The sequence below is a fragment of the Diabrotica virgifera genome, chromosome 9 (assembly GCF_917563875.1).
Source record: "Diabrotica virgifera virgifera chromosome 9, PGI_DIABVI_V3a".
Classification (NCBI taxonomy): domain Eukaryota; kingdom Metazoa; phylum Arthropoda; class Insecta; order Coleoptera; family Chrysomelidae; genus Diabrotica; species Diabrotica virgifera.
Genome location: NC_065451.1, coordinates 189,848,330 through 189,875,150, shown reverse-complemented (window position 1 = coordinate 189,875,150; position 26,821 = coordinate 189,848,330). Strand labels below are relative to the sequence as shown.

At 33.8% G+C, this 26,821-nt stretch overlaps 1 protein-coding gene across 2 annotated transcripts in view; it reads left to right on the top strand.

Annotated features, from left to right (window-relative positions):
- LOC114329001 (carboxypeptidase Q-like) overlaps positions 1-26,585 on the top strand; it is a 61,190-nt gene extending 34,605 nt beyond the window's left edge. For both annotated transcript variants that reach the window (XM_050662710.1, XM_028278012.2), the window contains one exon: positions 26,253-26,585. In XM_050662710.1, coding sequence (XP_050518667.1) covers positions 26,253-26,511 — 259 coding nt within the window. In that variant the 3' untranslated portion in view covers positions 26,512-26,585. The remainder of the gene's footprint in view (positions 1-26,252) is intronic.
- The last annotated feature ends 236 nt before the right edge of the window (positions 26,586-26,821 follow it).

The window sequence follows — 26,821 nt, the reverse complement described above, 5'->3', positions numbered from 1 at the left end:
ATATTTTGTGTAATAATTTTGTATACCTGTAATCTAGCCTGCATTCTTTAAGCGCCTGTAATATTTTGCTAAGTTCAACTGTGTCAAAGGCTTTATGAAAATCGATAAAAACTAGAACTAGGGGTTTATTGTTTTCCACTACTTTCTCTATCAGGGTTTTTATACTTTGTAGATGGTCATTTGTTCCGTAATTTTTTCGGAATCCTGCCTGTTCTCTTGGTTGATAAGTCTGTAACTTTCTTTCCATTCTCTTAACTATTATTCGCGTAAATAACTTATATAAATGGCTGAGGAGGCTAATCGGTCTGTAATTCTCTAAATTGGCTTTGTCTCCTGCTTTGTGTAATATAATCATAGTAGCGTTGTTCCAGTCTGTTGGAATATTGGCGTTGTGAAGGCAGATATTGAAAAGGCAGATATTGAAAAGAGATCCACAAACTAAACAACCTGCTGAATCCTGAAAAGGTTTTAAAATCTGTAAGGCAGATGGAACACGACATTTTCAATATATCGTCAGTTTTTTTTTTTCGGCTCTTCAGATGAGACTATCAAGCTTAAAATCCAAGACACAAATTCAGCTGAGATTAAGTTGGGATTAGAAAGGCTCTCATCAAATATCGGTGAAATTTCGAATCAAATGGGCAGTCTTACCAGAAATCTATCTACTAACGAAAACCAACGAAAAAAGAGATATTGAAGAAAAATACATCTTATGCCACCGCAAGTACCCAAACTGAAAAGCCCCGACATTTCGAACCGAGTCCAGAGCAAAAGCCAAAAATTACAGAAGATAAATGTCACTTTGTAGTTATTAGTAACTTGACCCCAATGTACAGTACACCCCTATACAAGTGGTTCACTATATTAAAGAGAAGCTAGGCATTAAGGAATATATTAGATGTTATGCACTTCTTAAAGATGCCGACACAACAACTGGCTCTTCGTTCAAAATAGGTATATTCCGGTGGTGATGTTGACGGAATTAATTGAAAACAATAAAAATAAATGTTACAAAACGAACGGTAAATATTATATTTATTTTGGTAACAAAAAAATGTGTTTCGCTTAAGTCTAGGAAAAGGGTTGATTGTTAGTGAGAACGGTCGGTGTGTGTGAATCGTTCACATACTGAGTAGTGACTGAAAAGAAAGCCACAAACGATAATATGTTTGTTTCTTTCCTCTGACCAGATGAGCAATAAATTATTTACGTCTGGCGTATGCTTTTGCAGTTTTAAGAAAACAATTTCGAATGCATTAAGTGAGTTGTTGACATAATTGTCTGATATGGTAATTAATTTATGGGGGTGCAGTTTGTTAAAACGCACAAACGAAAAACAGATGGTGAAGGATACATTCCGTAAAACCATGTCCCTCTTAACATCTGGTTTGTATTTACATGCAGTACAGTCACTGGAGGTGGATATGAGCTATTGCCTCCGATTTCGTTGAACCTCCATAGATTTGCTTGAAAATTGGTGAGTGGTTAGAGGATATCTCAAGGAACGAAGGTGACATGGTTCCAACTTGCGCTTTTACCTTGGAGGTGGATGCTACCCCTTTTTATAGGTAAAAATTATTTTATTAAAAATAATACCATAAATCAATAGAGGGACAAATTATAAGTAAAATTTGTTATATCAAGTTATTAATATAAATCAACACTTTTTGAGTTATTAAAGACCAAAGATTTTATTTTTTCTTCAGAAAAATACATGTTTTTAACCGATTTTTCATCAATAACTCAAAAACTATAAGTTTTTGCAAAAAAGTTAATATTACCAAAATGAAATAAATCCTTTACCAAAAAACCTTTTAGTGTTAACTAAAAGTGAGTTATAGGTACAGCCGGTTCCTAAAAAAACTGATACGACTCTTAGTAAAATTTGATCATGTTGAGCAGTCTATTTGATTGATCTGACATTATATTTATTATGACATACAAATAATAAAATAAACAAACAACAAACAACTGATTACATATTATGTTAATTCATAAATTGTACTAATTATTAAGGTCTAAATGTTTATATTATTTTAAATCTATCTAAACTTTTATAATAACTATCTAAATGATAGGTTTTACATCAAATAGATCACATAATTATTGTAAACGTGGATTATACAACAAAACAAATTAATATTCAATTCAGCCCTGTAACTTATTAAAATAAATATTATAGAAGTTTTCTGGGACTTTCAGCCCTCGGTAATAATGTAGTCTTTCATTCTGAGTTTAAATTTTTCAAAAATATTTATTAGTTTTCTCAGGATTCGAAGAAAATGAATACAATTAAAATACATTGAGAATTTTGACATGCGTCACAATTTTGCATTAACTCAATGTAAAATTCTAAACTGTTAAATTCCAGCTTCCCTAATTATTTGACATCAAAAGACATTAGAAACTATTTGTAGAGGATTGAAATCTGTATTGAAAACAACTGTTAAAATTGGTCTACGTAATTAAACATATTCCAAAATTTTGTAAAAATGTAATACATTTCAGTTTTCAGCCCAAACTTAGGCCACACACAATGCAATAAAGTTCACATTTTTGAACTGTCAATATTTTTATTTTATCATCTATTGTTTAAAAACAATACAGTTGATAAGATACTCTCAGTTGCGGAGAAAGTATTAATAATAAAGTCTAATAACCGTGGAACGGAATAAGCTATCTGACAAATTTTAAGATTTGGCAGTGACATTGACAGTATGTAAATATTAAGTATTTATCCTTCAAAATACACTGCTCAATTTTCTACAAAATACGCTTCAAGAGTCGTATCAGTTTTTTTTGGAACCAGGGTAATTGAATATATATTTTTTTCGGCGAGTAAAAAAATCTAAGTATTCAAGCTGAGATAACGGGAAAATGATGCATTTTATTACAAAAACTTATTAAACATTTGCCAAAGTACTTAAAAATATCTATTAAATGAGCCCCCGAACATGTTGATAGCATTAAAATTTATGCACCAAAACTTTTTCAAAATATATATTTTTTTAATTTTTCCAAAAAATGTTATTGTTTTTTTTTAATAACTCCGTTTATTTTTAAGATATCAGGTTTATCTAAAAACCGTTTGGAAGTTAATTCCAAGGGCTATTTAACCACATTAAATTTAATCTTTTAGACCCCTCACTTTTTTAAAAATAAAAGGTTAAATGGCCCCAGTTGCATGGTTTTCACAGTAAAATTTAAGATTTAAACGTTTCTATCTGGGTTATTTATTACCCTATGGAAATTAGTCCATTCATTAACGGTAAAATATTGCAAAACCTTTAAATTTTAAAGAACCGCTTGGATTGACATGAAATTTGGCATACACACAGCTAACAAGTCAAAGAAAAAAAGTGATATTGTGCCGATATGTGCTTTTGCCCTGGGGGTGGTTTTCACCCCCTCTTGGGGGTTAAAAAATATTCGTCCAAACAAAGTCAGGAAATGGGTAAACTGGCTAATTTAAAGTAACTTTTGTTCTATAGAGTTTTTTCACTAAGTCAATACTTTTCGAGTTATTTGGCAGTGAATATGTTCATTTTTTCAACAAAATAGCCACGCTTTTAGACGATTTTTCGCAAATAACTCAAATTGTAAGTATTTTGTCGAACAATCATTCTTAGCAAAAATATAGCCTATAAAAAATTTAAAAAAATGGTGAATATATCACGTTTTTTTATTTAGTAGAAGCAGAGTTATAGCTAATGAAATATATACCTCGTCCAATTTACTTACCGTTGCACGTCATCCGCGCCATAGCCTGTGACACGATACCAACACGAAATATTTAGGCGGTGGGTGTGTTCTTGTTTAGAATCAAAATGATTCTAAAGGGGAACACCCCTACCGCCTAGATATTTCGTGTTGGTATCGTGTCACAGTCTATGGCGCGGATGACGTGCAACGGTAAGTAAATTGGACGAGGTTATAGGTTCATATTCGTCAAATTCCAAGTGGAATACTTTAACGTGAAATAACCAAAAATGAAGCACATTTAGGGGAAAACTCATTTAAACTTATTTAAAGTGTTTAAAAAAAGCTTCATTTTTGTTTTATAAAAAAAAATTCTAGCATCAAAATTAAACAAGTTACGCTCAAAATAAAGTTAGTCCCTTTTGGTTTTTGTAAAAAAATCGAGAAAATCACCCCCTAATTAGTATCTTAAATGAACTTAATCGTAACGACTTCACAAGTTTCTTGACTCGTGTATATATTGTTTATATGATCTGTAAGTTTCATCGGTTCAAAGTCCTTATTATTGAAATGACTGTAGTTAAAAGGGGTTGAACGAGTCACTGATCACGAATGTATGCAAATTTAGAAACACCAAATCTTGATCAATTTTTGTCTAACAGAAAAACAAAAAAATACATGATATTCAAAAAAGCAAATCTGACTTTTTTTGTATTTCGAGACTTTTGGTATCTCTAACAATTTTTAAGTTATTTTGAAAAAAAGCATATTTTTCAAAATTTAAATTTTTAAAAATTTTACTTTGAAACCAAATTTTTTCAAAAATAAACACTTTGAATCGATGAAACTTACAGATCATATAAACACAATATAAGTAAAATAATTTATGGAGCGGCAACGATTAATTTCATTTAAGTTGCTAATTAGAGGGTGGTCTTCCCGATTTTTTTTTGCAAAAACAAAAGGGACCAACTTTATTTTGAGCGTAACTTGCTTAAATTTAATGCTAGAAACTTTTCGTAAAAACAGAAATAAAGCTTTTTTTAAACACTTTAAAAAAGTTACAATGGGTTTTCCCCAAAAATGCTTAATTTTTTGGATATTTCACGTCGAAATATTCTATTTGAAATTTGGTGAATATGAATCTATATTTCATTGGCTATAACTCTGGTTCTACGAGATCCAGAGACCTAACACCTAGACCTATTTGCGAAAAACCGTCTAAAAATGTGGTTATTTTGTTGAAAAATGAACATATTCACTCGCAAATAACTCGAAAAGTGTTGACTTGGCGAAAAAGCTCTATAGAACAAAAGTTACTTAAAATTAGTCAGTTTACCCATTTCCGGAGTTGTTTTGGACATATATTTTTTCACCCCCAAGAGGGGGTGAAAGTCACCCCCAGGGCAAAAGCACACGTCGGCACAATATCACTTTTTTTCTTTGACATGTAAGCTATGCGTATGCCAAATTCATGTCAATCCAAGCGGTTCTTTAAAATTTAGAGCAAAAACCGTGAAAGAATGGACTAAATAGTAAAACAGGTAAAATATTTGTCACAGAATAAACTAAAATTTGGGTATTTATCATTTTTTACGTATATTGAGTATTTTTGGAGTTGTTTTAAAAATTATGATTTTTTTAAATTACATATTTTTTCAAAAATATGCATTCTAAACCGGTCAAAATTATTGAAATCATTACTTATGCTAATATAAAGAAGTTGTTCTAACGATTATTGTAAGTTTTAATTTTAGTGGAAATAGCGTATGTTTCATTTTTCACTTTTTCCTAAAAAATACGAAATGGTTCTTTAATTACCATCATAACTGCTTAATTGTGACGCTATTAACTTGTACTGAAGCTCATTTAATAGCTATTCTGAAGTACGTTGACAAATTAATGATTAGCAGTTATATTTTATACATTGCATCGTTTTCCCGTTATTTAAGCTTGAACACTTAGATTTGAGTACTCGTCGAAAAAAATACACATTCAATTGCCAATAACTCACTTTGAACTAACATTAGATTAGTTCTTTAAGTGAGGAATGTATTCAGTTTTTTATTATCATCAATTTCAGTAAGAATAACTATTTTGTAAAAGCTTATACTTTTTGAGTTATACGTGAAAAACCGATTTAAAACATGCATTTTTTACGAAAAAATAAAATCTTTGGTCTTTAATAACTCAAAAAGTGTTGATTTAGGTATATTAATAACTTGATATTACAAATTTTACTTATAATTGGTCCCTCTATCGATTTATGGTATTATTTTTAATAAAATAATTTTCACCTCCAAGAAGGAGTGGCATCCACCCCCAAGGTAAAAGCGCATGTTGGCATTATGTTCCTTGAAGTATCCTCTAATTACTCATCAATTTTCATGAAAATCGATGGAGGTTCAACGAAATCGGAGGTGAAAACCTTCAGTGACTCCACTAATGTGAATTTTGAATGACTAATGTTGTTTCGTTTTTGAGAAAAAAAAATTAAAAGTTGAGAAAATAAAATTAGCAGAAATAGTAATTATAGCGTATGGCTATAGGTATAAAATCTAAAACATCTATTAACTTATGATTTAATAAGGAAATTTGGGCACCTGGTGTTAACATTAAATGGTCTATAGCAGTGTTTCTCAACCTTTTTCTTATTATCAGGGACCGGTAATATTTGGGATAATTTTTAGCGGACCGGTAATACTTTACCTTTAACGTCAAATCAGAACCCAATTTTAAAATATGTTGTTTCCCTTCATTGTTTAATTGAAGCTTTTCATATTCTATGAGAGGATTTCTTCTTCTTGTTCTTCTTCTTGTAATAGGACTATGTCCTGTTTCTTCTGTTAGAGTCGCTGCTGCGATCCGGAGCTCCAGCTCTCGTACCATCGTTTTTTGGGTCGCTTGGCGTTGGGCTTCTCTGTTTTCGCCCATTGTGCCATACGTTCAGGATCCATCCGATCTACGTGGTCTCTCCACTACGTCTTGAACGCCTAGCTCCCTTAATGTGTCTTTGTTTCGTATTCTATCTCTGAGTGTGATACCTCTTATGGATCTTAGGGTTTTCATGTCTGTTATTCTGATTATTTGTTTGGTCTTTGTTGTCTCGGCCCTTGTCTCAGCTGTGTATGTCAGTACGGGTCTAACACATGTCTTATAAATGCGGACTTTACTTTCGGTGCTCATATATTTATTCCGCCAGATTATATCCCTCAGGAAATCAGATATTCTCGCTGCTTTCTTTACCTGCTGTTTTGTTTCTTGCCACAGATGCCTTTCGCTAGATACTTCCACACCCAAATATCTACAATCCATTACCTGTTCGATTATATGGTCGTCCACTACTAATTTACATCTAATTGGGTTCTTGGATATTACCATCGATTGGGTTTTCTCTGTGGATAGTGTCAGGTTATACTTTTCGGCGGTTATTTTGAATTTTTGTAGTAGGCGTTGTAAGTCATCTTCGTTTTCGGCTATTGAAATTGCATCATCTGCGTAGTAAAGTATTCTCATGGTTCGGTTACCCATTTTGTATCCCTGATTCATTTTGTTAACACTACAAATGAAAGGATTTGTTATATTATCGATAAATTACTCTCAGGTAGGTACACCGATGTCTGTGGGAAAATGCTTTTCAAACCCATCATACAATGCTTGTAAATTGATACAAATTGTTGCATTACGTTTTACATATTTTAATTCTTTTTTGGTATTTAGGAAATCTAAGTAAGCGGAGAATATTTGACAATTATTTTGTTTAACTGGCGTTAACCAACCGACCATCTATTTTCTGTGCAAATTAAATATATCTGTTGTACTACCCCGAAAATGAAGACTTTAATTTAAATCGTTAACGTAAGAAAATATGTAGCTCAGATAGGCCAGTTTTGCGACCCATTCTGTAACGGAAAAATAATTCGATAATGAAGATTTTTTTTCATTTAGAAATATTTTCACTTCTGGTCGTAATTCAAATAATTTTGTCAATACTTTGCCCCGAGACAACCATCTTACTTCAGCATGAAGTAATAGTTATTAGTTGTAGTTACACAAGTAATGTTCTGCCCCTACTTCTTGGTAAAGTATTGCAAATAATCTTGAATTTAAATCGCTGTTCTTATTAAAATTCATGATTTTTTTAAATTCGCAAAAGAACATCATTTAGTCCTGGTGGCAAATTTCTCGTTGCTAAATGTTGACGATGTATGACACAATGTGTAATGATGAGATCTAAGGACGAAACTTTTTGAATTTTTTTAGCAACACCACAATGCTTTCCTGTCATATTAGCTGCTCCATCAGTGTTGGATTTTTGCAACACCAAGGAAATAATTTTACACTGGTTTTACACTTCTGAAGCTAGGAATAACTAAAGACACTTTTCACAACTAATATTTTATTACAATAACACAAACTTTTGGTATTAAAGTAATTTTTGTGTGGGATCGGACACACGCCCTACTTTCCCGTTTTTTATTATTTTATTATTCTATATAACAACACCTTGGCAACGAACTTTTTTTTTTGAATATTGCGCCTTTGTGTACACTTTGAATTATAGAACATAAAAACATAGAAACATCTTTGTGAAGTGTACACAAGGCGCAAACCACTAAATAAAATATTGAAACAAAATATAGTTTTACTAAATATTAATGTTGGGAATTTATTTCTCCAACATGCTGGGGGGCCTTGGTTTTGATACCAAAACAATATATTCCACCCCTTTTTTTTACACATTTTTTAAAGAATTTATTGCTTATATAAGTATAAAACTTTTACAAAGTTTTAAATTTAAATAGAAATAGTTATAAAGTTAAATTTTATTTATTATTATAAATTGAAAAAAAAAAAAATAATTTAAATTTGTTCATCGTTAATTGGAAGAACAGCAATTTTTGTGACAGAACGTAACGTGTTTTTTTCCCTTTTTAGTTTTTACTTCCACCACTCTTACCTTTCCGTCTTTACCAGGAATAACTTTATTAATCCTTGCTATAGGCCACCCAAAAGAAGAAACATTGTCCTCCTTTACAAGCACAAGCATGCCTTCTTGTAAATTTGGCAACGATTTTCTCCATTTAGGTCTGTTTTGAAGTTGTGTTAGATAATCTTGGTACCACCTTTGCCAAAAATGCTGCTGCACTTGAACACACAACCTCCAAAATTTTAATCTATTTTCAGGAATCTCAGTTAAATTAGTTTCAGGGAAAGTTGTCAAAGGAGCACCTATTAGAAAATGACCTGGGGTCAAATATTCTAAGTCAGAGGAATCATTATTAATTGCCATAAGAGGCCTTGAATTTAATATTCCTTCAACTTGAGTAATCAAAGTATTAAACTCCTCATATGTTAAAATATTATTTCCCATCACCCTTTTTATATGATATTTAGCACTCTTCACCCCGGCCTCCCATAGACCCCCAAATACTGGAGAATAACTTGGGATGAAGCAAAATTCAATTTTATCATCAAGGCAAAAGTTGTTTAACTTAATGTTGTCGTTTAGAAGTTTTTGAAGTTGATTATTTGCTCCCTTGAATGTGGCACCATTGTCACAAAAGATCTTGGATGGTTTACCCCTTCTAGAAATGAATCTTTTTAATGAAGCTAAAAAAGTATCTGTTGTTAGATCAGAGAGTAACTCCATATGAATTGCCTTCACAGAAAAGCAAACAAACAATGCTGTACAATGAATATATTATACACGGCTCACTAAAATAATTAGTTACGCCCCTGTACTACTGATTACTTAAAATTCAAGTAGTATTTATGTAACCTTTCTGGAAACTCCAGGTTATTGTTGAGACTCGCATTTGAACCCCTCGCCGGGGCAGATCGTAAAAAGCTTCCTAACGAGAATCATCTCTAATCTATCGACGCTCCCGCTATTCGTAAAAAGGCCGCATTTTACCGGCTTTTTTTGCTATCGTTTTATACCGCTCAGATAATTCAATCTGCTCAGTATTATCGACGATGATTTATTTAGCGTATTAGTGAGTGCCTTACAAATGAACCAAATGGATTATGGAATTCAATCAGAGCTCTGATGTGACACGTCATCAAGGAATAAAACTGTAAGTACTCTACATGTATGTGAACATAACTTATTAGTCGTGATACTGTATGCATTTTGAACCATATACCTCTCGTAGCAAATATTCTTTGTGCCATTTATGCAGATAATACTTTAAATTACATATGAAAAATCGTTATCTACTCTTAACCAGCTTACCTATGGGAATATACTCTATAACCGTACAATAAGTATAGGTTACTATTGTTAAGGATACTTTACGTATTGCCTAAACATTTCTGTTCCATCGAGCCGTATCATATTAATTATTTATTAATTAAATCCTCAAGGTCCTTCGTATTTGCATATTTTGATAATCTCTATTCTGAGAATAACGGTTTTTCATTTATAGTGTCTTTCTGTTGCATTTGGAAATTTCCAAGCCACGCCGCCCCGGCACAAAAATAAAATATTCCTCTCTTTCTGCACTCAAATTCTCAGTATTTAACCCAGCACGTCTCTACAATAGCTGGTAGGTTGTTAAGCCCGGTCTACACGTGCAATTTCAGAAACTACTTGCTTTGTTCAAATAAAGGAGTCGTTTTGTTTGTATGAAAAAATATTTGCATATATTACATTATTTTATTTTCGTAAATATATTTTTCTGTTTATAGTATACAAAAAGTGTACTCATTTCTTGGCTGATAGTACGGGTGTTATAATTTTAACATTGTTTGTTCAACCTTTTGATTTAAATTAAATTTATAATTTTGAATCCGATTAAGCCTGGTTCACAGGTTACAAAAATTATTAAAAATAATTTTGTTTTCTTGCATAAATTGTAAGTTTTTGCTACATTTAGCTTCGCTTAAGCTCATTTTACACTTCTAGAAAACTATAGAAAATAAATAATTGTTTTTTCCTTCAATTTAATTAATTTAAATACTTGTTAAGGGTGTCTCACACTTGCTGAAAAATACCCATTTTGGAAAATTGCATATATTTTGAAATTTTATAGTTTTGCATTTCATATACTAATCTGCGCTCATACAGGGTGATACTATTAAGCCAATCTCACACTATTAAACGTGTAATATATAATATATTGTACATATTCTCTCATTTTCGCATCGATTTATAGGTTTAGACATTTGCAAATAATCTATCTAATCTCACATTCTCGCAACATGGCTGACCGATCAAAATATAACCGACAGAGGCTCACCGCAAAACTTGATATAACCAAGTTGGCTGATTCGGTTCCCACAACTCTTAATTCTCTAAACAAATATAAAATTCGTGAAATAATTTCACAACTCAAACATTCTTACGGACTTTTCCGCGATGCTCAAAATGTGCTGGAGACGATCCCCGAGGAACCTACCCCCTCTACTGATTCCTCTGTGGTTTTTGATAAATATTTGGATACAATTTCTCTATTGGAAGAAAGGTTAGAGGTCATTGAAAGTTCTAATGTGACTGCTACCCCCTCCCTCCAATTTGACCCTAATTCTTCTCTAACCTCACAGTCTATGGCTAGGCAACGAACAGTAAACCTCCCTCGTATTCAGTTAAAACCATTTAGTGGCTTAGTTACTGAATACAATTCATTCATTGAGACCTTTGATACAATAATAGGATCTGATACTACATTAAGTGATCTGGAAAAACTCATTTACCTCAAAAGTTTTCTAACTTCCGAGCCTTTGACGCTTCTCGAGCATATCCCACTCACAGGTGACAATTACAAAATAGCCCGGGATAACCTGACACAAAGGTACGCCAACTCTAAATCGCTTATCAAAACTCTCATCTCTCAAATTCTTGATGCGCCTCCTATTTCTGGAAACGCAAATCACTCACAATTAAGAAATTTTCATACGGTCATGTCAAATAATTTCAAGGCCCTATTGAACTTGAATAGGCCCCCTTCAGATCTCTTGCATTTACTTCTCATACATATCGCTACTCAGAAACTCGACGCACCTACCATTAGGGCTCTTGAGTTCCAATCCGGTGGTAGCCAAGCTACCCCTGATTTTGTCCATTTTCTAGGGGAAATCGAGACACGCGTTGTTCATCTTGAGAATATTCAATCTCAATCAAAACCAAAATCGACTACTACTTCCAGACACTCTTTACACCTAGCCTCAGACACTTCTACCAGTAACCTTTCGCCTCGCTTAGGTCCTAAGAAATGTTCCTATTGCAACGACTCTCACTCGATCTACTCTTGTCCTCAGTTCAAGCAGTTGAATTCTAAAGAACGTTTTAGTTTTGTCAAACAAAATAAATTTTGTATTAATTGTCTTGGGTCTCACATGCTCGATCAGTGTAAATCCAAATTCTCTTGCATAGTTTGTAAATCTCGTCATCACACGTTGCTCCATTTCGACAAAACGGGTCATAGTAACCCTTCCGCGGCTGTTGGCCAACACAACTCAAATAATCATAATAAAACCGCTATCTCAAATAACTCCCATACACAGGGTAATTCACAACAGGGGCCCTCACATGTTAGAGCTCCTGAAACGGAAGTTAATCTTCAAAATTCGACTCCACATTCAATGGCTCTATCTGCAGCCTCGCTTGATAATCATTTGGTGTTATTAAGCACACTCCAGGTCTATCTTGTCGCTCCTAGCGGCAAGAGGGTCTTCGCAAAGGCACTTTTAGACTCGGCCTCACAGGTTTCATTTATTAGTGCTGACCTCGTAAAGGAACTGTCACTCACCACTAGAGATGGAAAATTACGGATCAATGGAATTAACTCCACCTCATCCTCGTCTCAATCTATTGTAGATACAACAATTTTCGCTGTCGCTAACGACGTTCCTTTTGACATCTCGTGCTCTGTACTCCCAAAGATAACAAATCCGCTTCCTCAAATTTCTATTTCGGCGAGCAAACTAAACATACCCTCAGAGATACCATTAGGTGATCCGATGTTCCATGTAACATCCCCAATTGGTATCCTGCTCGGTGCAGACCTGTATAACGATATCATTCAACCTGAAATAATTCGTTTGGGAAAAGGTCTTCCCGTTCTTCAACGCACTCTACTCGGGTACACGATATCAGGGTCAGTTCCAGACTTTGCTCTTAAGTCGAAAAATACTAAAAAGGCTTTGGAATTTTATTCAAACTCTCTCGTTACTTGTTGTTCTCATAACACTCCTTCCGCCGTAAATGAGCCGGTAGTGTCCAACGAGGAACTATCCGATCATTTACAAAAATTCTGGGAGCTGGAAGAAGCCGCTCCTCAGAACACCGATCTCATTAATGATCACCCCGCTGAAATTAATTTTGTAAAACATGTTAATGTTCTCCCCAATGGACGATATGAGTCCACACTCAATCTCAAACTCCCTATCGAAGATATAGACATGGGAAATTCGTTTCTCTCGGCAAAAAGACGTTTTCTCAGTCTCGAGAAACGTTTTCAACTCAACCCTGATTTATTGGAAAAATATCAGGACATTATATCGGAATATCTCAATAACGGACAAATAATTCAAGTGCCGTTAAAAATGCTAAATGACTCAGGTAAACCTAATTACTTTCTCCCTCACTTTCCCGTTTTCAAATCCAACTCTACTACTTCCACTCGTATAGTTTTCGATCCAAACAATAAATCGTCTACGGGAATCTCCCTCAGTGACGTCATAGACAAAGGTTATGTCGTCCAACATGAACTTTTTGACATTCTCGCTAAGTTTCGTCAGTTTAAATTCGCACTAGTAGGCGACATCAAGGCTATGTTCCTACAAATCGCCATTTGTCCCACTGAAACATTTCTGTTAAATTTTCTCTTTAGGGACAATATTCAGCAGCCTTTACGGTGCTATCAATTTCAAAGATTACCCTTCGGGCTCCCAAGTAGCCCATTTATCGCTCAAAGAGTTATCAAGCACATCGCTGACAACAACAAACATACCCACGAACTTGCTACTAGTGTTCTGCAAGAATCTATCTATATGGATGACCTGATCAGCGGTGCTGACAGTCTTCATGAATTAAGTTGTCTTTTCGAACAATTAACTTCTTTGCTAGAAACCCATGGTTTCCTCCTCCACAAGTGGAACTGCAGTTCTTCAGAATTTCTGTCTCAACACAATTTAAATCCCGTCTCTGAAGTCAGTCTTAACTTCACGGGATCTGATAAAGTCTTAGGCATATTCTGGGATTCAGAACGCGACCACTTTTCGTTTAAAACTCCTATCTTCAAATTGGCTAATGTTGTTACTAAACGTACTATTCTCTCCTACATTGCTACTTTGTATGACCCGCTAGGATGGTTATCCCCTGTCCTTGTGAACGCTAAGCTCTTGATACAGGAAATATGGTCCCAGAAATTGGACTGGGATCAACCCATTGACTCACCCATCATTATGAAAAATTGGCAAAACCTCTTATCGACATTCAAAACTATAGAAGAGGTCAAGGTACCTCGATGCTTACTTTTACAAAAGAAAGTTGTTGATGTTCAATTAATTATTTTCACCGACGCATCGGAAAAAATATACAGCACTTGTGTGTATCTCAAAGCGACATACTCAGACTTTTCTGTATCGTCGCGGCTTATCGCTTCTAAAAACAAAATTTCTCCGCTAAAAAATAAACTCACCATCCCCAAATTGGAACTTTGTGGAATAGTGTTGGGAGTCACTCTGGCTCATAGACTTTTTCACATCTTCAAGAAAAATTTGAGTATATCTTCATCTCATCTCTTTGCTGACTCTACAATTGCCTTGTCTTGGATACTTTCTAAAAAACACATTTGGAACATTTTTGTACAAAACAGAATTCAAAAGGTCAATTCCTTGTTGGAAACTTTTCCTTGTGATTTCCATTTCGTCAGAAGTCACGAAAACATCGCTGACCCCGCTTCCAGAGGGATAAATGTCTTTGATAATCCCCAGACCACCGAAGACTGGTTATGCGGACCTAGCTTTATTAGAGACAATCCCATCGATTTTTCTCTTCATCAAATTCCTCATTTTCAGGATGATCTTCCTGAATTAAGGAAGTTAGTTGTCTCAAACATAGCAACAAATCACGAACTCAACGACACCTTTGAAAATCTATTCGCTAAATCTTCTTCTTTTCGTAAAATTCAAAGAATTGTCGCTTATCTTTTTAGATTCATCAGTAATATTAAAAAGAAAATAAATAACTCTCCACGAGATACGGATATATTGACGCCACCCGAAATGGAGATCGCTGATCACGCGATCATCAGGTATATCCAAAGTATCTACTTTAAAAAAGAGATTCTTGAATTGAAAAATGCTAAACTCGTGACCAATAAAGCCATTCGTAAACTCAACCCCTTCCTACAACATAATGATGGGCTGATTCGTGTGGGAGGACGTCTCCGACACGCCCCCATATCGTATAATCAAAAACACCCCATTCTACTTCCTTCTAAATGTCGAGTTGTAGAACTAATCTTGACTCAAGCTCATCATAAGTTATTACATTCAGGCGCGCAAACAGTACTTTCGTATGTCAAAATGAAGTACTGGCCAATTGACGGATTAAGACAGATTAAACGCTTAATTCGTAAGTGTGTAAACTGTTTCCGATTCATGACACCCAATTCTGTTCAACAGATGGCAGATATGCATCCCGATCGTGTACTCCCCACTAGACCCTTCCAAGTCGTCTCAGTGGACTATGGGGGGTTCTTCTTAATTAAGTCCTCACATTTGAGGAAGGCACCGCTTTACAAAGCATACGTAGCCTATTTCATTTGCATGAGCACTAAATGTGTTCATATCGAACTCGTCACAGGATTAAGCGCAGAAGCCTATATTCTTACTCTGAAAAGGTTTATTGCCAGAAGATCCACGCCCAGTATTATTTGGAGCGACAATGCCACAAATTTCCATGGGGCAAAAAATGAAATGCGCGAATTCTATGATTTTTTCTTAAATCAAAATAATTCGGAACAGATTAAGGAATTCTGTACTCAAAACTCCATAACTTTCAAGATGGGTGTTCCCCGCAACCCCCATCAATTCGGCCTCCATGAGGTAGGAATAAAGAGTGTGAAGTATCACCTCTATCGAATTATAGGAAATTCCCACTTCACCTTTGAAGTGTTTAACACAGTATTATGCCAAATCGAGGCTATTCTAAATTCGAGACCCATCACTAGGATGTCGTCTGACGCCAATGACTTCGCTTTCCTATCTCCAGCTCACTTCTTAGTTCAAAGAAGTTTAACCGCGCCCCCTGAACCAAGTGTTTCAGAGATACCTGAAAATAGGTTGAATCTTTTTCAGCGTATTAGTAAAATTCAACAGCAATTTTGGAAATTGTGGAAAAAAGACTATCTTTGCCTCCTGCAGCAAAGAAATAAATGGACCGACCCTACTGACCCTGTCAAGATCGGGGATTTGGTTCTGTTGAAGGAGGATGGTACTCCTCCACTCTTATGGCCAACTGCCAGGGTAATAGATGTATTGCCTGGTAAGGATGGTCTAGTTCGTACTGTCAAGATTCACACTACTCACGGTGATTTTCTTCGTGGTATTACGAAAATCGCTGTGATTCCCCTGGAAGATTAAAATCTATCCCTAGGGGGAAAACTTATCGTTTTCCTCCATTTTATCGTTGTTACCCCTTGTGTATATAAACTCTAATTTCTTCAAACATTTCTTATCGTTGTGCACATCTTTGCCAATCCCCTCTCTTCGAGGTGATATAGGCCATCTCTCTCGCCTGTCGCCCCCGGCAATATGTACAATGAATATATTATACACGGCTCACTAAAATAATTAGTTACGCCCCTGTACTACTGATTACTTAAAATTCAAGTAGTATTTATGTAACCTTTCTGGAAACTCCAGGTTATTGTTGAGACTCGCATTTGAACCCCTCGCCGGGGCAGATCGTAAAAAGCTTCCTAACGAGAATCATCTCTAATCTATCGACGCTCCCGCTATTCGTAAAAAGGCCGCATTTTACCGGCTTTTTTTGCTATCGTTTTATACCGCTCAGATAATTCAATCTGCTCAGTATTATCGACGATGATTTATTTAGCGTATTAGTGAGTGCCTTACAAATGAACCAAATGGATTATGGAATTCAATCAGAGCTCTGATGTGACACGTCATCAAGGAATAAAACTGTAAGTACTCTACATGTATGTGAACATAACTTATTAGTCGTGATACTGTATGCATTTTGAACCATATACCTCTCGTAGCAAATATTCTTTGTGCCATTTATGCAGATAATACTTTAAATTACATATGAAAAATCGTTATCTACTCTTAACCAGCTTACCTATGGGAATATACTCTATAACCGTACAATAAGTATAGGTTACTATTGTTAAGGATACTTTACGTATTGCCTAAACAAATGCTATATATGCCTTTGTCGTTATAGACTTTCTAATCCGTGACTGTTTAATTTGGAAGGGACCACAGAAGTCTATACCAACATTCTGAAAGACCCTCGATGAACGTACCCTTTGTTCAGGAAGAGATCCCATTAACTGTTCACTGCACTTGGCCTTACATTTAAAACAGGTTACGCATTTGTGCAAAATCCTTTTAATTTCTTTAGTGGCACTAATAATCCAAAAATTTTGATTTAATGAACTTAAAACTTGTTTCGGACCTGCATGTAAAAGTCTTAAGTGCTCTCTGTGAATCAAAAGATCAGTGATATGATTGTTTTTGGGAACGATCAAAGGATGTTTTTTATTAAAAGAAATATCTGAGTTCTCCAGTCTACCACCAACTCTTAACAGTCCCTGAGAGTCCAAGAAAGGATATAAAGAATTTAAATTAGACTTAATTGCTGTGTTGTTGGTTAGACATTTTATTTCCTCAGAAAAATGAAAACTTTGTTCATACTTAATAATGGTTTTAAGACTATTTTCTAGTTCTACAACTGTTAAACTTCCAGTAATCTTTTTATTTTTATTTTTTATATTATTTACAAATCGTAGGCAATAAGCCACTATTTTTTGAAGTTTTGTTAAGCTAGAGAATTTTATGAAGAAAGATTCTGGTTTGACCTTAGCTAAAGTGACAACTTTATATTCAGGCAAATGGTCTGGAGTAGAAAATGGAATTTCAAAGTGCAAGAATTCAATATTTGAAAGAATTTCAGGACCATTAAACCAAAGATTGTTTGAATTAATTTCATGAGGTTCAAGTCCACGAGAAAGACAATCTGCTGGATTTTCCTTAGTGTTTATATACAACCATTTAAATTCGGATGTCATTTCTTGAATTTTAATAATTCTATTGGCAACATAGGGATTCAATTTCAAAGGTTCGGATTTTATCCAAGCTAAGACAATGTTTGAATCTGAATATAAAAATACCTTACTGACTTTATCTTTTAACAGTTCAAAAACCTTGTGAGATAGTTTTGAAAGCAACAAAGCACTGTTCAGTTCAAGTCTTGGCATAGTTAGTTTTTTGTTTATAGGAACAATCCTAGATTTGGAACAAATCAAATTTACATGTACTTTATTTTCAAAAATAGTCCTCGCATAAATAACAGCTCCATATGCAATCAAGGAGGAGTCACAAAAGCCAACTATTTCAATATGAAGAGCACCAGTAACGTTTAAATTTCTTTGGACAGTCACTGTGGGCATGCTCATTAAGCTTTCAACAAAATTTTTCCAAGTGTCAAGTAACTCACTGGAAATTATAGCATCCCATTTGACCTTACTTAACCAAAGTTTTTGCATAATTACCTTAGCAGCTACTAAAACTGGGCCCACTAATCCCAAAGGATCATAAAATTTGGAAACAAAACTGAGAATCTGTCTTTTAGTTACACATTCATTTATATCAACTTTTGGACAACTAAATTTAAAATTATCTGTTTTTGTATCATAAGTCAATCCCAGAGTCTTTACCGTTAAATCGTTTTTGCTGATGTTAATTTCATCAAAATTTTGTTTATTTTTAGGAATATCATTTAAAATTTGTAAATTATTTGAGCACCATTTGTGCAACTCGAAGGACCTTAATTTGAGCAGCGAGATAAGTTCATTTTTTAGTTTTATCGTTTCTTCGATTGTGTCACACCCACACAAAATATCATCAACGTAGGTGTTATTAAGAAGAGCTTTAGAAGCCAAAGGATAGCGTTTACCTTCAGTTCGGGCTAATTCTACCAAACATCTGGTAGCTAAAAAGGAAGAACTTCTTAAACCATATGTTACAGTTTGAAGTTGAATACATTGTAAACTGCCATTTTTCTCTCGCCACAAAATATTTTGTAACTGGCAATGGTCTGGATGTACCAAAACCATTCTATACATTTGTTTAATATCTGTCAAAAGGACGTAATTATATTTTCTAAAAAGAATAAGAATATCGAAGAGCTCATTTTGAACTACAGCACCATTATAGAGATAATCATTGATGCATTTTTTCTTTTTTGATTTCATGCTGCCATCAAAGACTACTCTTAATTTTGTTGTTTTTTTGTCTTCACGTATCACTGGATGGTGAGCCATGAAGTATAAAGAACCACTATTTAAGTCATATGTACTAAGACTTACTATTTTTGCATGCTTTAGAGCTAAATATTCATCAATAAAACTTTTGTATTGAGAGTACAGCTCAGGATTGACTTTAAATCTTTTTTCTAGATTTTCAAAGCGTTTTAATGCTACAGAAAATGAATCTCCTAAATCCAAATCAGGTAGATTTTGTTTTAATGGTAATTTAACTGGGTATTTATTATTTATTACTTGCAAAGAATTTTCAAAATTAATCTCACAAGCTTCCTGCTCTGTCGAATATTCCGGAAAAATTTCTGGAACCTTCTCGGTTTCCCAAAATTGAGAAACAATATTTTCTAAATTATTTTTCATGCTTAAATGAAAAGCAGAAAAATTACAAATTTGTAGTGATGGAGCAGAACCACTAACTATGAACCCAAATAGAGTATTTTGTAATATAATCTGGTCTACTTGTATTTTATCGGAGAGCAAAATATGAAATGAAATATTTGCCCCAAACAATATATCAATTGTGCCAGATTTATTGAAGTCATCATCAGACAATTTAATATTTTTAGGAATATTTAAATTTGAAACATTGAAATTTGTTTGTGGTATATCACTAGTAATTTTATCAACCACAGAACATTTTATATTTGTGCTATAATCAAACACACATGACTCAATTTTTAAATTTACAGCCTTTTGCACATTGGTAATATTCTCAGAAATACCTAAGATATTGACATTATTATTAAATGTTTTTAAGTTTAATTTACTTACCAATCTACTTGTTACTAATGATATTTGAGATCCTGTATCCAGGAGACCTCTGGCAGTGATATAATCACCCCTTTTTGTTCTAATTTTTACCTTCACTGTTGGTAACAGAACATTATTAATGTTTTCACTTATTGAACCAAATGTAGTCACCCTATCGTCTGCATTACCACTGTTACCCTGTCCAGTGCTGTCTAATGGAGTTTGTCTGTCCACATGCAGAAGAGAATTATGTTCTTTTCGACAAACTGAACACCTGAAACTCATTTTACACCTACCAGGATGATTATTCAAACAAATTCGACAAGCCTTATGACTGTCTATAAAAGACACTCTATCATTTACTGAAACAGATTTGAAACTGGAACAATTATAAATTTTATGGCCTGAGGATGAACAAAAGCTACACCTGGTTTCTAATTTGACTTTACTTGTAGCCAAGTGAGTTTTTTGATACCTTTCTTTGTTAGTGCTACATTTTTTATCTGGAGTGGTTACAGTTTCTAAAGCTGTAGCCCTATTTTCAATATAAGATAAGAAATCTTTTAAATTTGGCAATTTTGAGTTGTCCCTATCAATTTGAAATGATCTATTAGTATAGTGATCTAGTTTTTTAGTTAAAATGCAAATAAGGATCATATCCCAACTTTCTACGGGTTGCTTTAAGTTTTTTAGTGCACCTAACTGCTGTCTCACTTTACTAATGAACTCACGTAAGGCGGTGGAAGTTCCTTTTTGAATGGAGGGAATGTCAAGTAGTGAATAAATGTGAGAATTTATTAATATTGTTTCATTGTTATAACGGTTATCTAACATTCTCAATGCATCATTATAAGAGTCATTTGTTAGAGGTAGATCATTTATTAGGCTTCTTGCCTCTCCTTCCAAATGATTCTTTAAATGAAAAAGTTTTTCAACATTTTGCAGTGACTTATTTCTATCAAAAACAGCTAGAAATAAATCTATAAAAGGTCTATAACTTGTTAAATCTTTGCCGTCATAACAAGGAATTTCTATTCGTGGAATATTTGAAGAATAAAAAGAATTATTTACATCTTGTGGATTAGTACTTACGCTCTGTATTACTGTTTTTGAGAGTTGACTATTAATTTTAGCTAATGTGTCAAAGTATTCCTCTCTAATATTATCAATGGAATCTGCATACCCCTGTTCACAACATAAAATTTCACAATGAAGATCTTGAAGTTTATTAAAATTTTCTATTAGTAAGTCTTTCCTAGTTTGTAATTGATTAATTATTAATTCAGAAATTTCTTTGTCCAAATGTTTTTCAACAAACCTTGTAATAGTTTTAATAGACTGAATTTCTTGAGATTTTGTAGTTTTTAGCATTTCAATATCCTTTTTAGCGGGCATTTTTTTTTTTATATGAATCTACCTAAAACTTAAAAGGTAAAAAAAACTATTTTAAATATCAAAATAACAAAAATGTTGACGATTATTTACAAACCAAAACACAAACAGTCAATTTATTTAATTTTGTATTCACTGTCAATGTCAGTTTTCTGTCACTTCATATATGATCGATTTCATAAAACATCGATTATTTCTCTCGATCGCTTGATAACCATTCGACGTCGGTCGTTCGCCCTCTTTTACATAGATGGCGCTATTGTATGAGCTTGACGTTTTACAAAATTAATTTTTTAATGATTTTTCTTTTTTGTAATTTCTTTTCTAATAATTTCTTTTTTGTTCAATAATTTCTTCTTTTTTTTTTATTAGGTGTGTTTCTTACCTTCTGGAAATTGAGTAATTCCTAGCTTCTTTTTATTTCCGGCTCGACTGGATCAAACTTGATGTTGGATTTTTGCAACACCAAGGAAATAATTTTACACTGGTTTTACACTTCTGAAGCTAGGAATAACTAAAGACACTTTTCACAACTAATATTTTATTACAATAACACAAACTTTTGGTATTAAAGTAATTTTTGTGTGGGATCGGACACACGCCCTACTTTCCCGTTTTTTATTATTTATTATTCTATATAACAACACCTTGGCAACGAACTTTTTTTTTTGAATATTGCGCCTTTGTGTACACTTTGAATTATAGAACATAAAAACATAGAAACATCTTTGTGAAGTGTACACAAGGCGCAAACCACTAAATAAAATATTGAAACAAAATATAGTTTTACTAAATATTAATGTTGGGAATTTATTTCTCCAACAATCAGCATGCCAACGAACTTTTTCTGTTGGATGTCACTGTATCAGAGCGCGAAATTTGCGGGGGGTTTGCAAAGGCAACATATTTTCTGCGGACCGGCAAAATTTTTCCACGGACCGGCGCCGGTCCATGGACCGGCGGTTGAGAAACACTGGTCTATAGAACTCTTAACTGCCACCTGCAGTTGCCGTCTGCCGCCTGCCGCACCTTTATAGTAATGTTTTGTCTTATACTCCGGTCAACTTACGCATCCGAGGCTACAAAAATTACCATCAAGCTGAAAATTGGCAGGATTGTTCAAAATACCATCATAAATGAAATATAAAAAGTCCTCATAAATCCGACCCGTGCTAAAAATTTTACGCGGGGTCAAAGGTCACCAAATATGGTTTTTAGCGATTTTCAGCGAAACGGTAAATTTATCGTAAAATTAGTTCTAACAAAAAATGTAGATTAGATAATTATCTATAAAAAATGTCTCATTACTTTTTTTCCTGAGAGCCACCATTTGTGAGATATAACGATTCAAAAAGTGGTAATCGTCATAATATGCGCACACGTTTGCACACCACCTTTGAGGCAGTGCACTTAGCGCGTTTTTTTAACGTGGTTTCCCCAGTAGGCCTATTCCACGGATCTGTTATGATTCTGTTTAATTTAAAGCTATTTAATAATTGATATTGGCAAGGCTTAAAAATGATAAAAGTTATATAAAGCGGTATAAATTAAAAAAAGGGAAATTTATCAAACTGGTCATTAATTTTCTAATACTTCTGCTTCCCTTGTTCTTCTTCTCATTGTTCTTCTTCCTCTTCTTCATCTTCTTCTTCTTCTTGTTCTTTTTCTTCTTGTTGTTCTTCTTCTTCTTCTTCTTGTTCATCCTGGGTGCAAGTAAATTGTCCCAATAATCACACATCGCATGGCTCCTCGATAGAATCAAATGAATCCTCAATTGTTGGTGATTCAACATTGGAGCACGACCGGTTTTGACAATTAGTGCATGCTACCAAACAAAACAGTCCAACTTTTTTGCAACCACATTTAGCGTTACATCCCTTTTTACAGTTGCAAAAAATTGTGTTCAGGAGTAAAGGGTTCAGGGGGGAGTAAAGATTGAATTGGTTCTAATGAACTGTCGACTAATTTCCATCCCCAGTCTTTTGGATTTACCTGATAACCAAGCCACACTTGAACTTGTTTTTTGTTTCGAGTACTTTTAAAAAAACATGCAAATCGAAACTTATCTAAGCACGTAGTTTTCTTAGGCGCTCCATACATAGAGAAAAGAAAGCTAATTCCGTTGGGAATAACTTCTTGTGGAGTTGAATTAGTTTGTTTAGAAACTTCAGCACATTCAAGTAAATCTTGTTTTTCAAACATTTTAAAAACAGTCGTTTTACCCCTCCTGAAAAATGCAGATGTCGTATCACAGCCAGTTATTGCGTGTAAAAATAGTATATGATTTTGATATTTTGCAAAAGTAGATAAACTTTTCGATGAATATATTTCCGATTGGTGTTGAGCTTTTCCAGGTCTAAAAAAAAGATAGTTTTTTCGATTCGAGTTCTACCAGTGAGTAATACGAGCAAGTCTACATCTTCACCTACAACAATAGTTGTATTTGTTAAATTGAATTGCTCTATGGCTGTTTCAATTATCATTACGTCAGCATCATTATTATCTTGTTTTACCGATATATTTTCAGCAATAAACTTATCTTTCAGCATTCAAATGAACCTAGATTTGTTGTGAGTATTTGCAAGAAATTTCTGTTGAGTGGTAGACACTGTCATAGATTGATCAAATAAAATATTAGAAGATGAAGATGTTGCTGAAGTTCTACGACGTTGTTCTGCAGCTTTAATATTTCTCGTAAAATCATTATAGCCATCAGATATGACAGTAACTCTGGGACCAAAATGACGCCGTACATACTAGTCCTGTCGCCAGGGGGGGTACAACGGCCTCGTTAATTCAGATGGACTTACCCAAATTTTTTTTATGTATTTTGACCCGTAGAACACGAGTTTTTTGGGTAACAGTTGATCCGGATGTCGATAAGATTGTTATAGACCAAGAACTTGAGAAATCAAATAACAGCGATTTTTGGCAAAACAAAACAATATTTTGTATTTTTTGGGTCATTTTAAGCAAAAAATATTTCTACAAGTTTTTTAGTAGGATGCACAGTTTTCGAGATAAACGCGGTTGAACTTTCAAAAAATCGAAAAACTGCAATTTTTAAACCCGAATAACTTTTGATTAAAAAATAAAATAGCAATTCTGCTTAGCGCCTTTGAAAGTTCAAGTCAAATTATGTCGGTTTTGATTATTTGCATTGCTAAAAATTTATTGTGTTATTGCTAAACAAAGCTACAAACAACTAGTGCGTGAGTGATGTTTCTATGATTTCTCATTTAAAATCGAACGAGTAGGTAGAATAGGTACTAGTGCAATCAAGACTATTTCTACGTTACATGCGTTAAAACGCATGTAAAAGCACGGGAAACCCTACGTGTTTATAGCTTTGTTAAACAATAAAAAAATAAATTTTTACCAATGCAAATAATCAAAACCGATATAATTTGACTTAAACTTTCAAATGCGGTAAGCAGACTTGCTATTTTATTTTTTAATCAAAAGTTATTCGGGTTCAAAAATTGCAATTTTTCGATTTTTTTAAAGTTCAACCGCGTTTATCTCGAAAACTGTGCATCCTACGAAAAAACTTGTAGAAATATTTTTTACTTAAAATGGCCCAAAAAATACAAAATATTGTTTTGTTTTGCCAAAAATCGCTGTTATTTGATTCCTCAAGTTCTTGGTCTATAACAATCTTATCGACATCCGGATCAACTGTTACCCAAAAAATTCGTGTTCTACGGGTCAAAATACATAAAAAAAACTTGAGTAAGTCCATCTGAATTAACGAGGCCGTTGTACCCCCCCTGGCGACAGGACTATACTGAACGTATTTATCTAAGATAACGTTGAATGTTTCTTCGCTATCCCACACAATGCGATGTAATAGATATCCTCCATCAGTGATGTATGTCGCTTTTATGTTGTTAATATTAATATTTACCTTCTGAAAACAATCGTAATCGTATTGTCTTTCATTATGTTCAAAGCCTTCTGAGAAAAGAATTGGTAGGGTGATTAGATTAGCCGACGAACGTATTTATTCCGACAAAATCCATCTTTACAAATTGAACTAAGGCGCATAAATAAAAAGAATTATTATAATTTAATACTTTGTCATATCAATTTACTATTTTTGTTGGGATTAAGCCTTAAAATTCAAATAATTCTTATTATTTTCGCGTTACATCCACTTTGTAAAGATTTTTTTGTTGGCACTGTAATATAATACAGCTTATACATTGCATCCCTCGGTAGACCGCAAGCTGTATAGTAGAAACATTATCATCAACATTATAATCTTATATTATTATGTGTAATATAAGTTAAGTTGACCGATAGAATATTATGTTTACTTGTATTACAGCTTCAGTGATGTATATACCTGGTGTACTAATACATATATTATGACGATTAGAAGTCTTTCAACTCTTTGAATCGTTGTATCTCAAAAAGAGTGGCTCTTAGGAAAAAACTATTAAGATATTTTTTATAGATAATTATCTAACCTACATTTTTTGTTAGAGCTAATTTTACGATAAAACTTACCGTTTCGCTGAAAATCGCTAAAAACCATATTTGGTCACCTTTAACCCCGCGTAAATTTTTTAGCACGGGTCGGATTTATAAGGACTTTTTAGATTTCATTTATGATGGTATTTTGAACAATCCTGCCAATTTTCAGCTTGATGGTAATTATGGTAGCCTCACTCCTATTTTTAAGTCTAACTAGACCGGTCTATTATTTGCCGTCGTTCTTGTTTTGAAATGACCACGTATTTTGTGTTGTCTTCATTTATTTTTAGACCAATGTTTTATGTAGCTTCGCAAAGCTCGAGAAATATCCTTAAATTCTAAATTCTAATTTAATTTATCTACCAGTTATATGTAATTAATTCCTGTCTTATGTTCATTTAATATTTGCAGGTTACTGGCTCCAATAAATGCAACACAGACCAAATTAGTCGATTCCGCAGGATCCGATATTACAATATGGAAGAACATTTTACCAACTGCAACTTTGCTAAATCGAAATGAAAATTACTTTTGGTATCATCACACTGAGGCGGACACCATGGACGTGTTTGATCCTGCAGCCTTAGATAGAGCCACAGCGTTATGGGCTTCCGTAGCATACGTACTTGCTGATCTGAATAAAGATTTCCCCAGACAAGTACCAAAATAGTGTACACCATCAGTACTGAACGTTTAGACTTTTAGTTTAATTTGTTTGTATATCAATATATTTTAAAAGCATCATCTTGTGGTAAAGTTGTTTTTTTTAATATCTACGTTTTGGTATAGTATGTGTGGTTACGGCATGGAAGCCTGGACACTAAAAAAGATAAACATCTGGACAGTTCGATATAAATATCAGGTTCGAATTGTTTTCTAATGCCCTGTGTATGCTTCTTCTCGATCAACGATGGTAAATAAATGGTTGAAGTGTGGAGTCAAAATATGGTTTTATTGACAGCTACTGATAAATACACTAT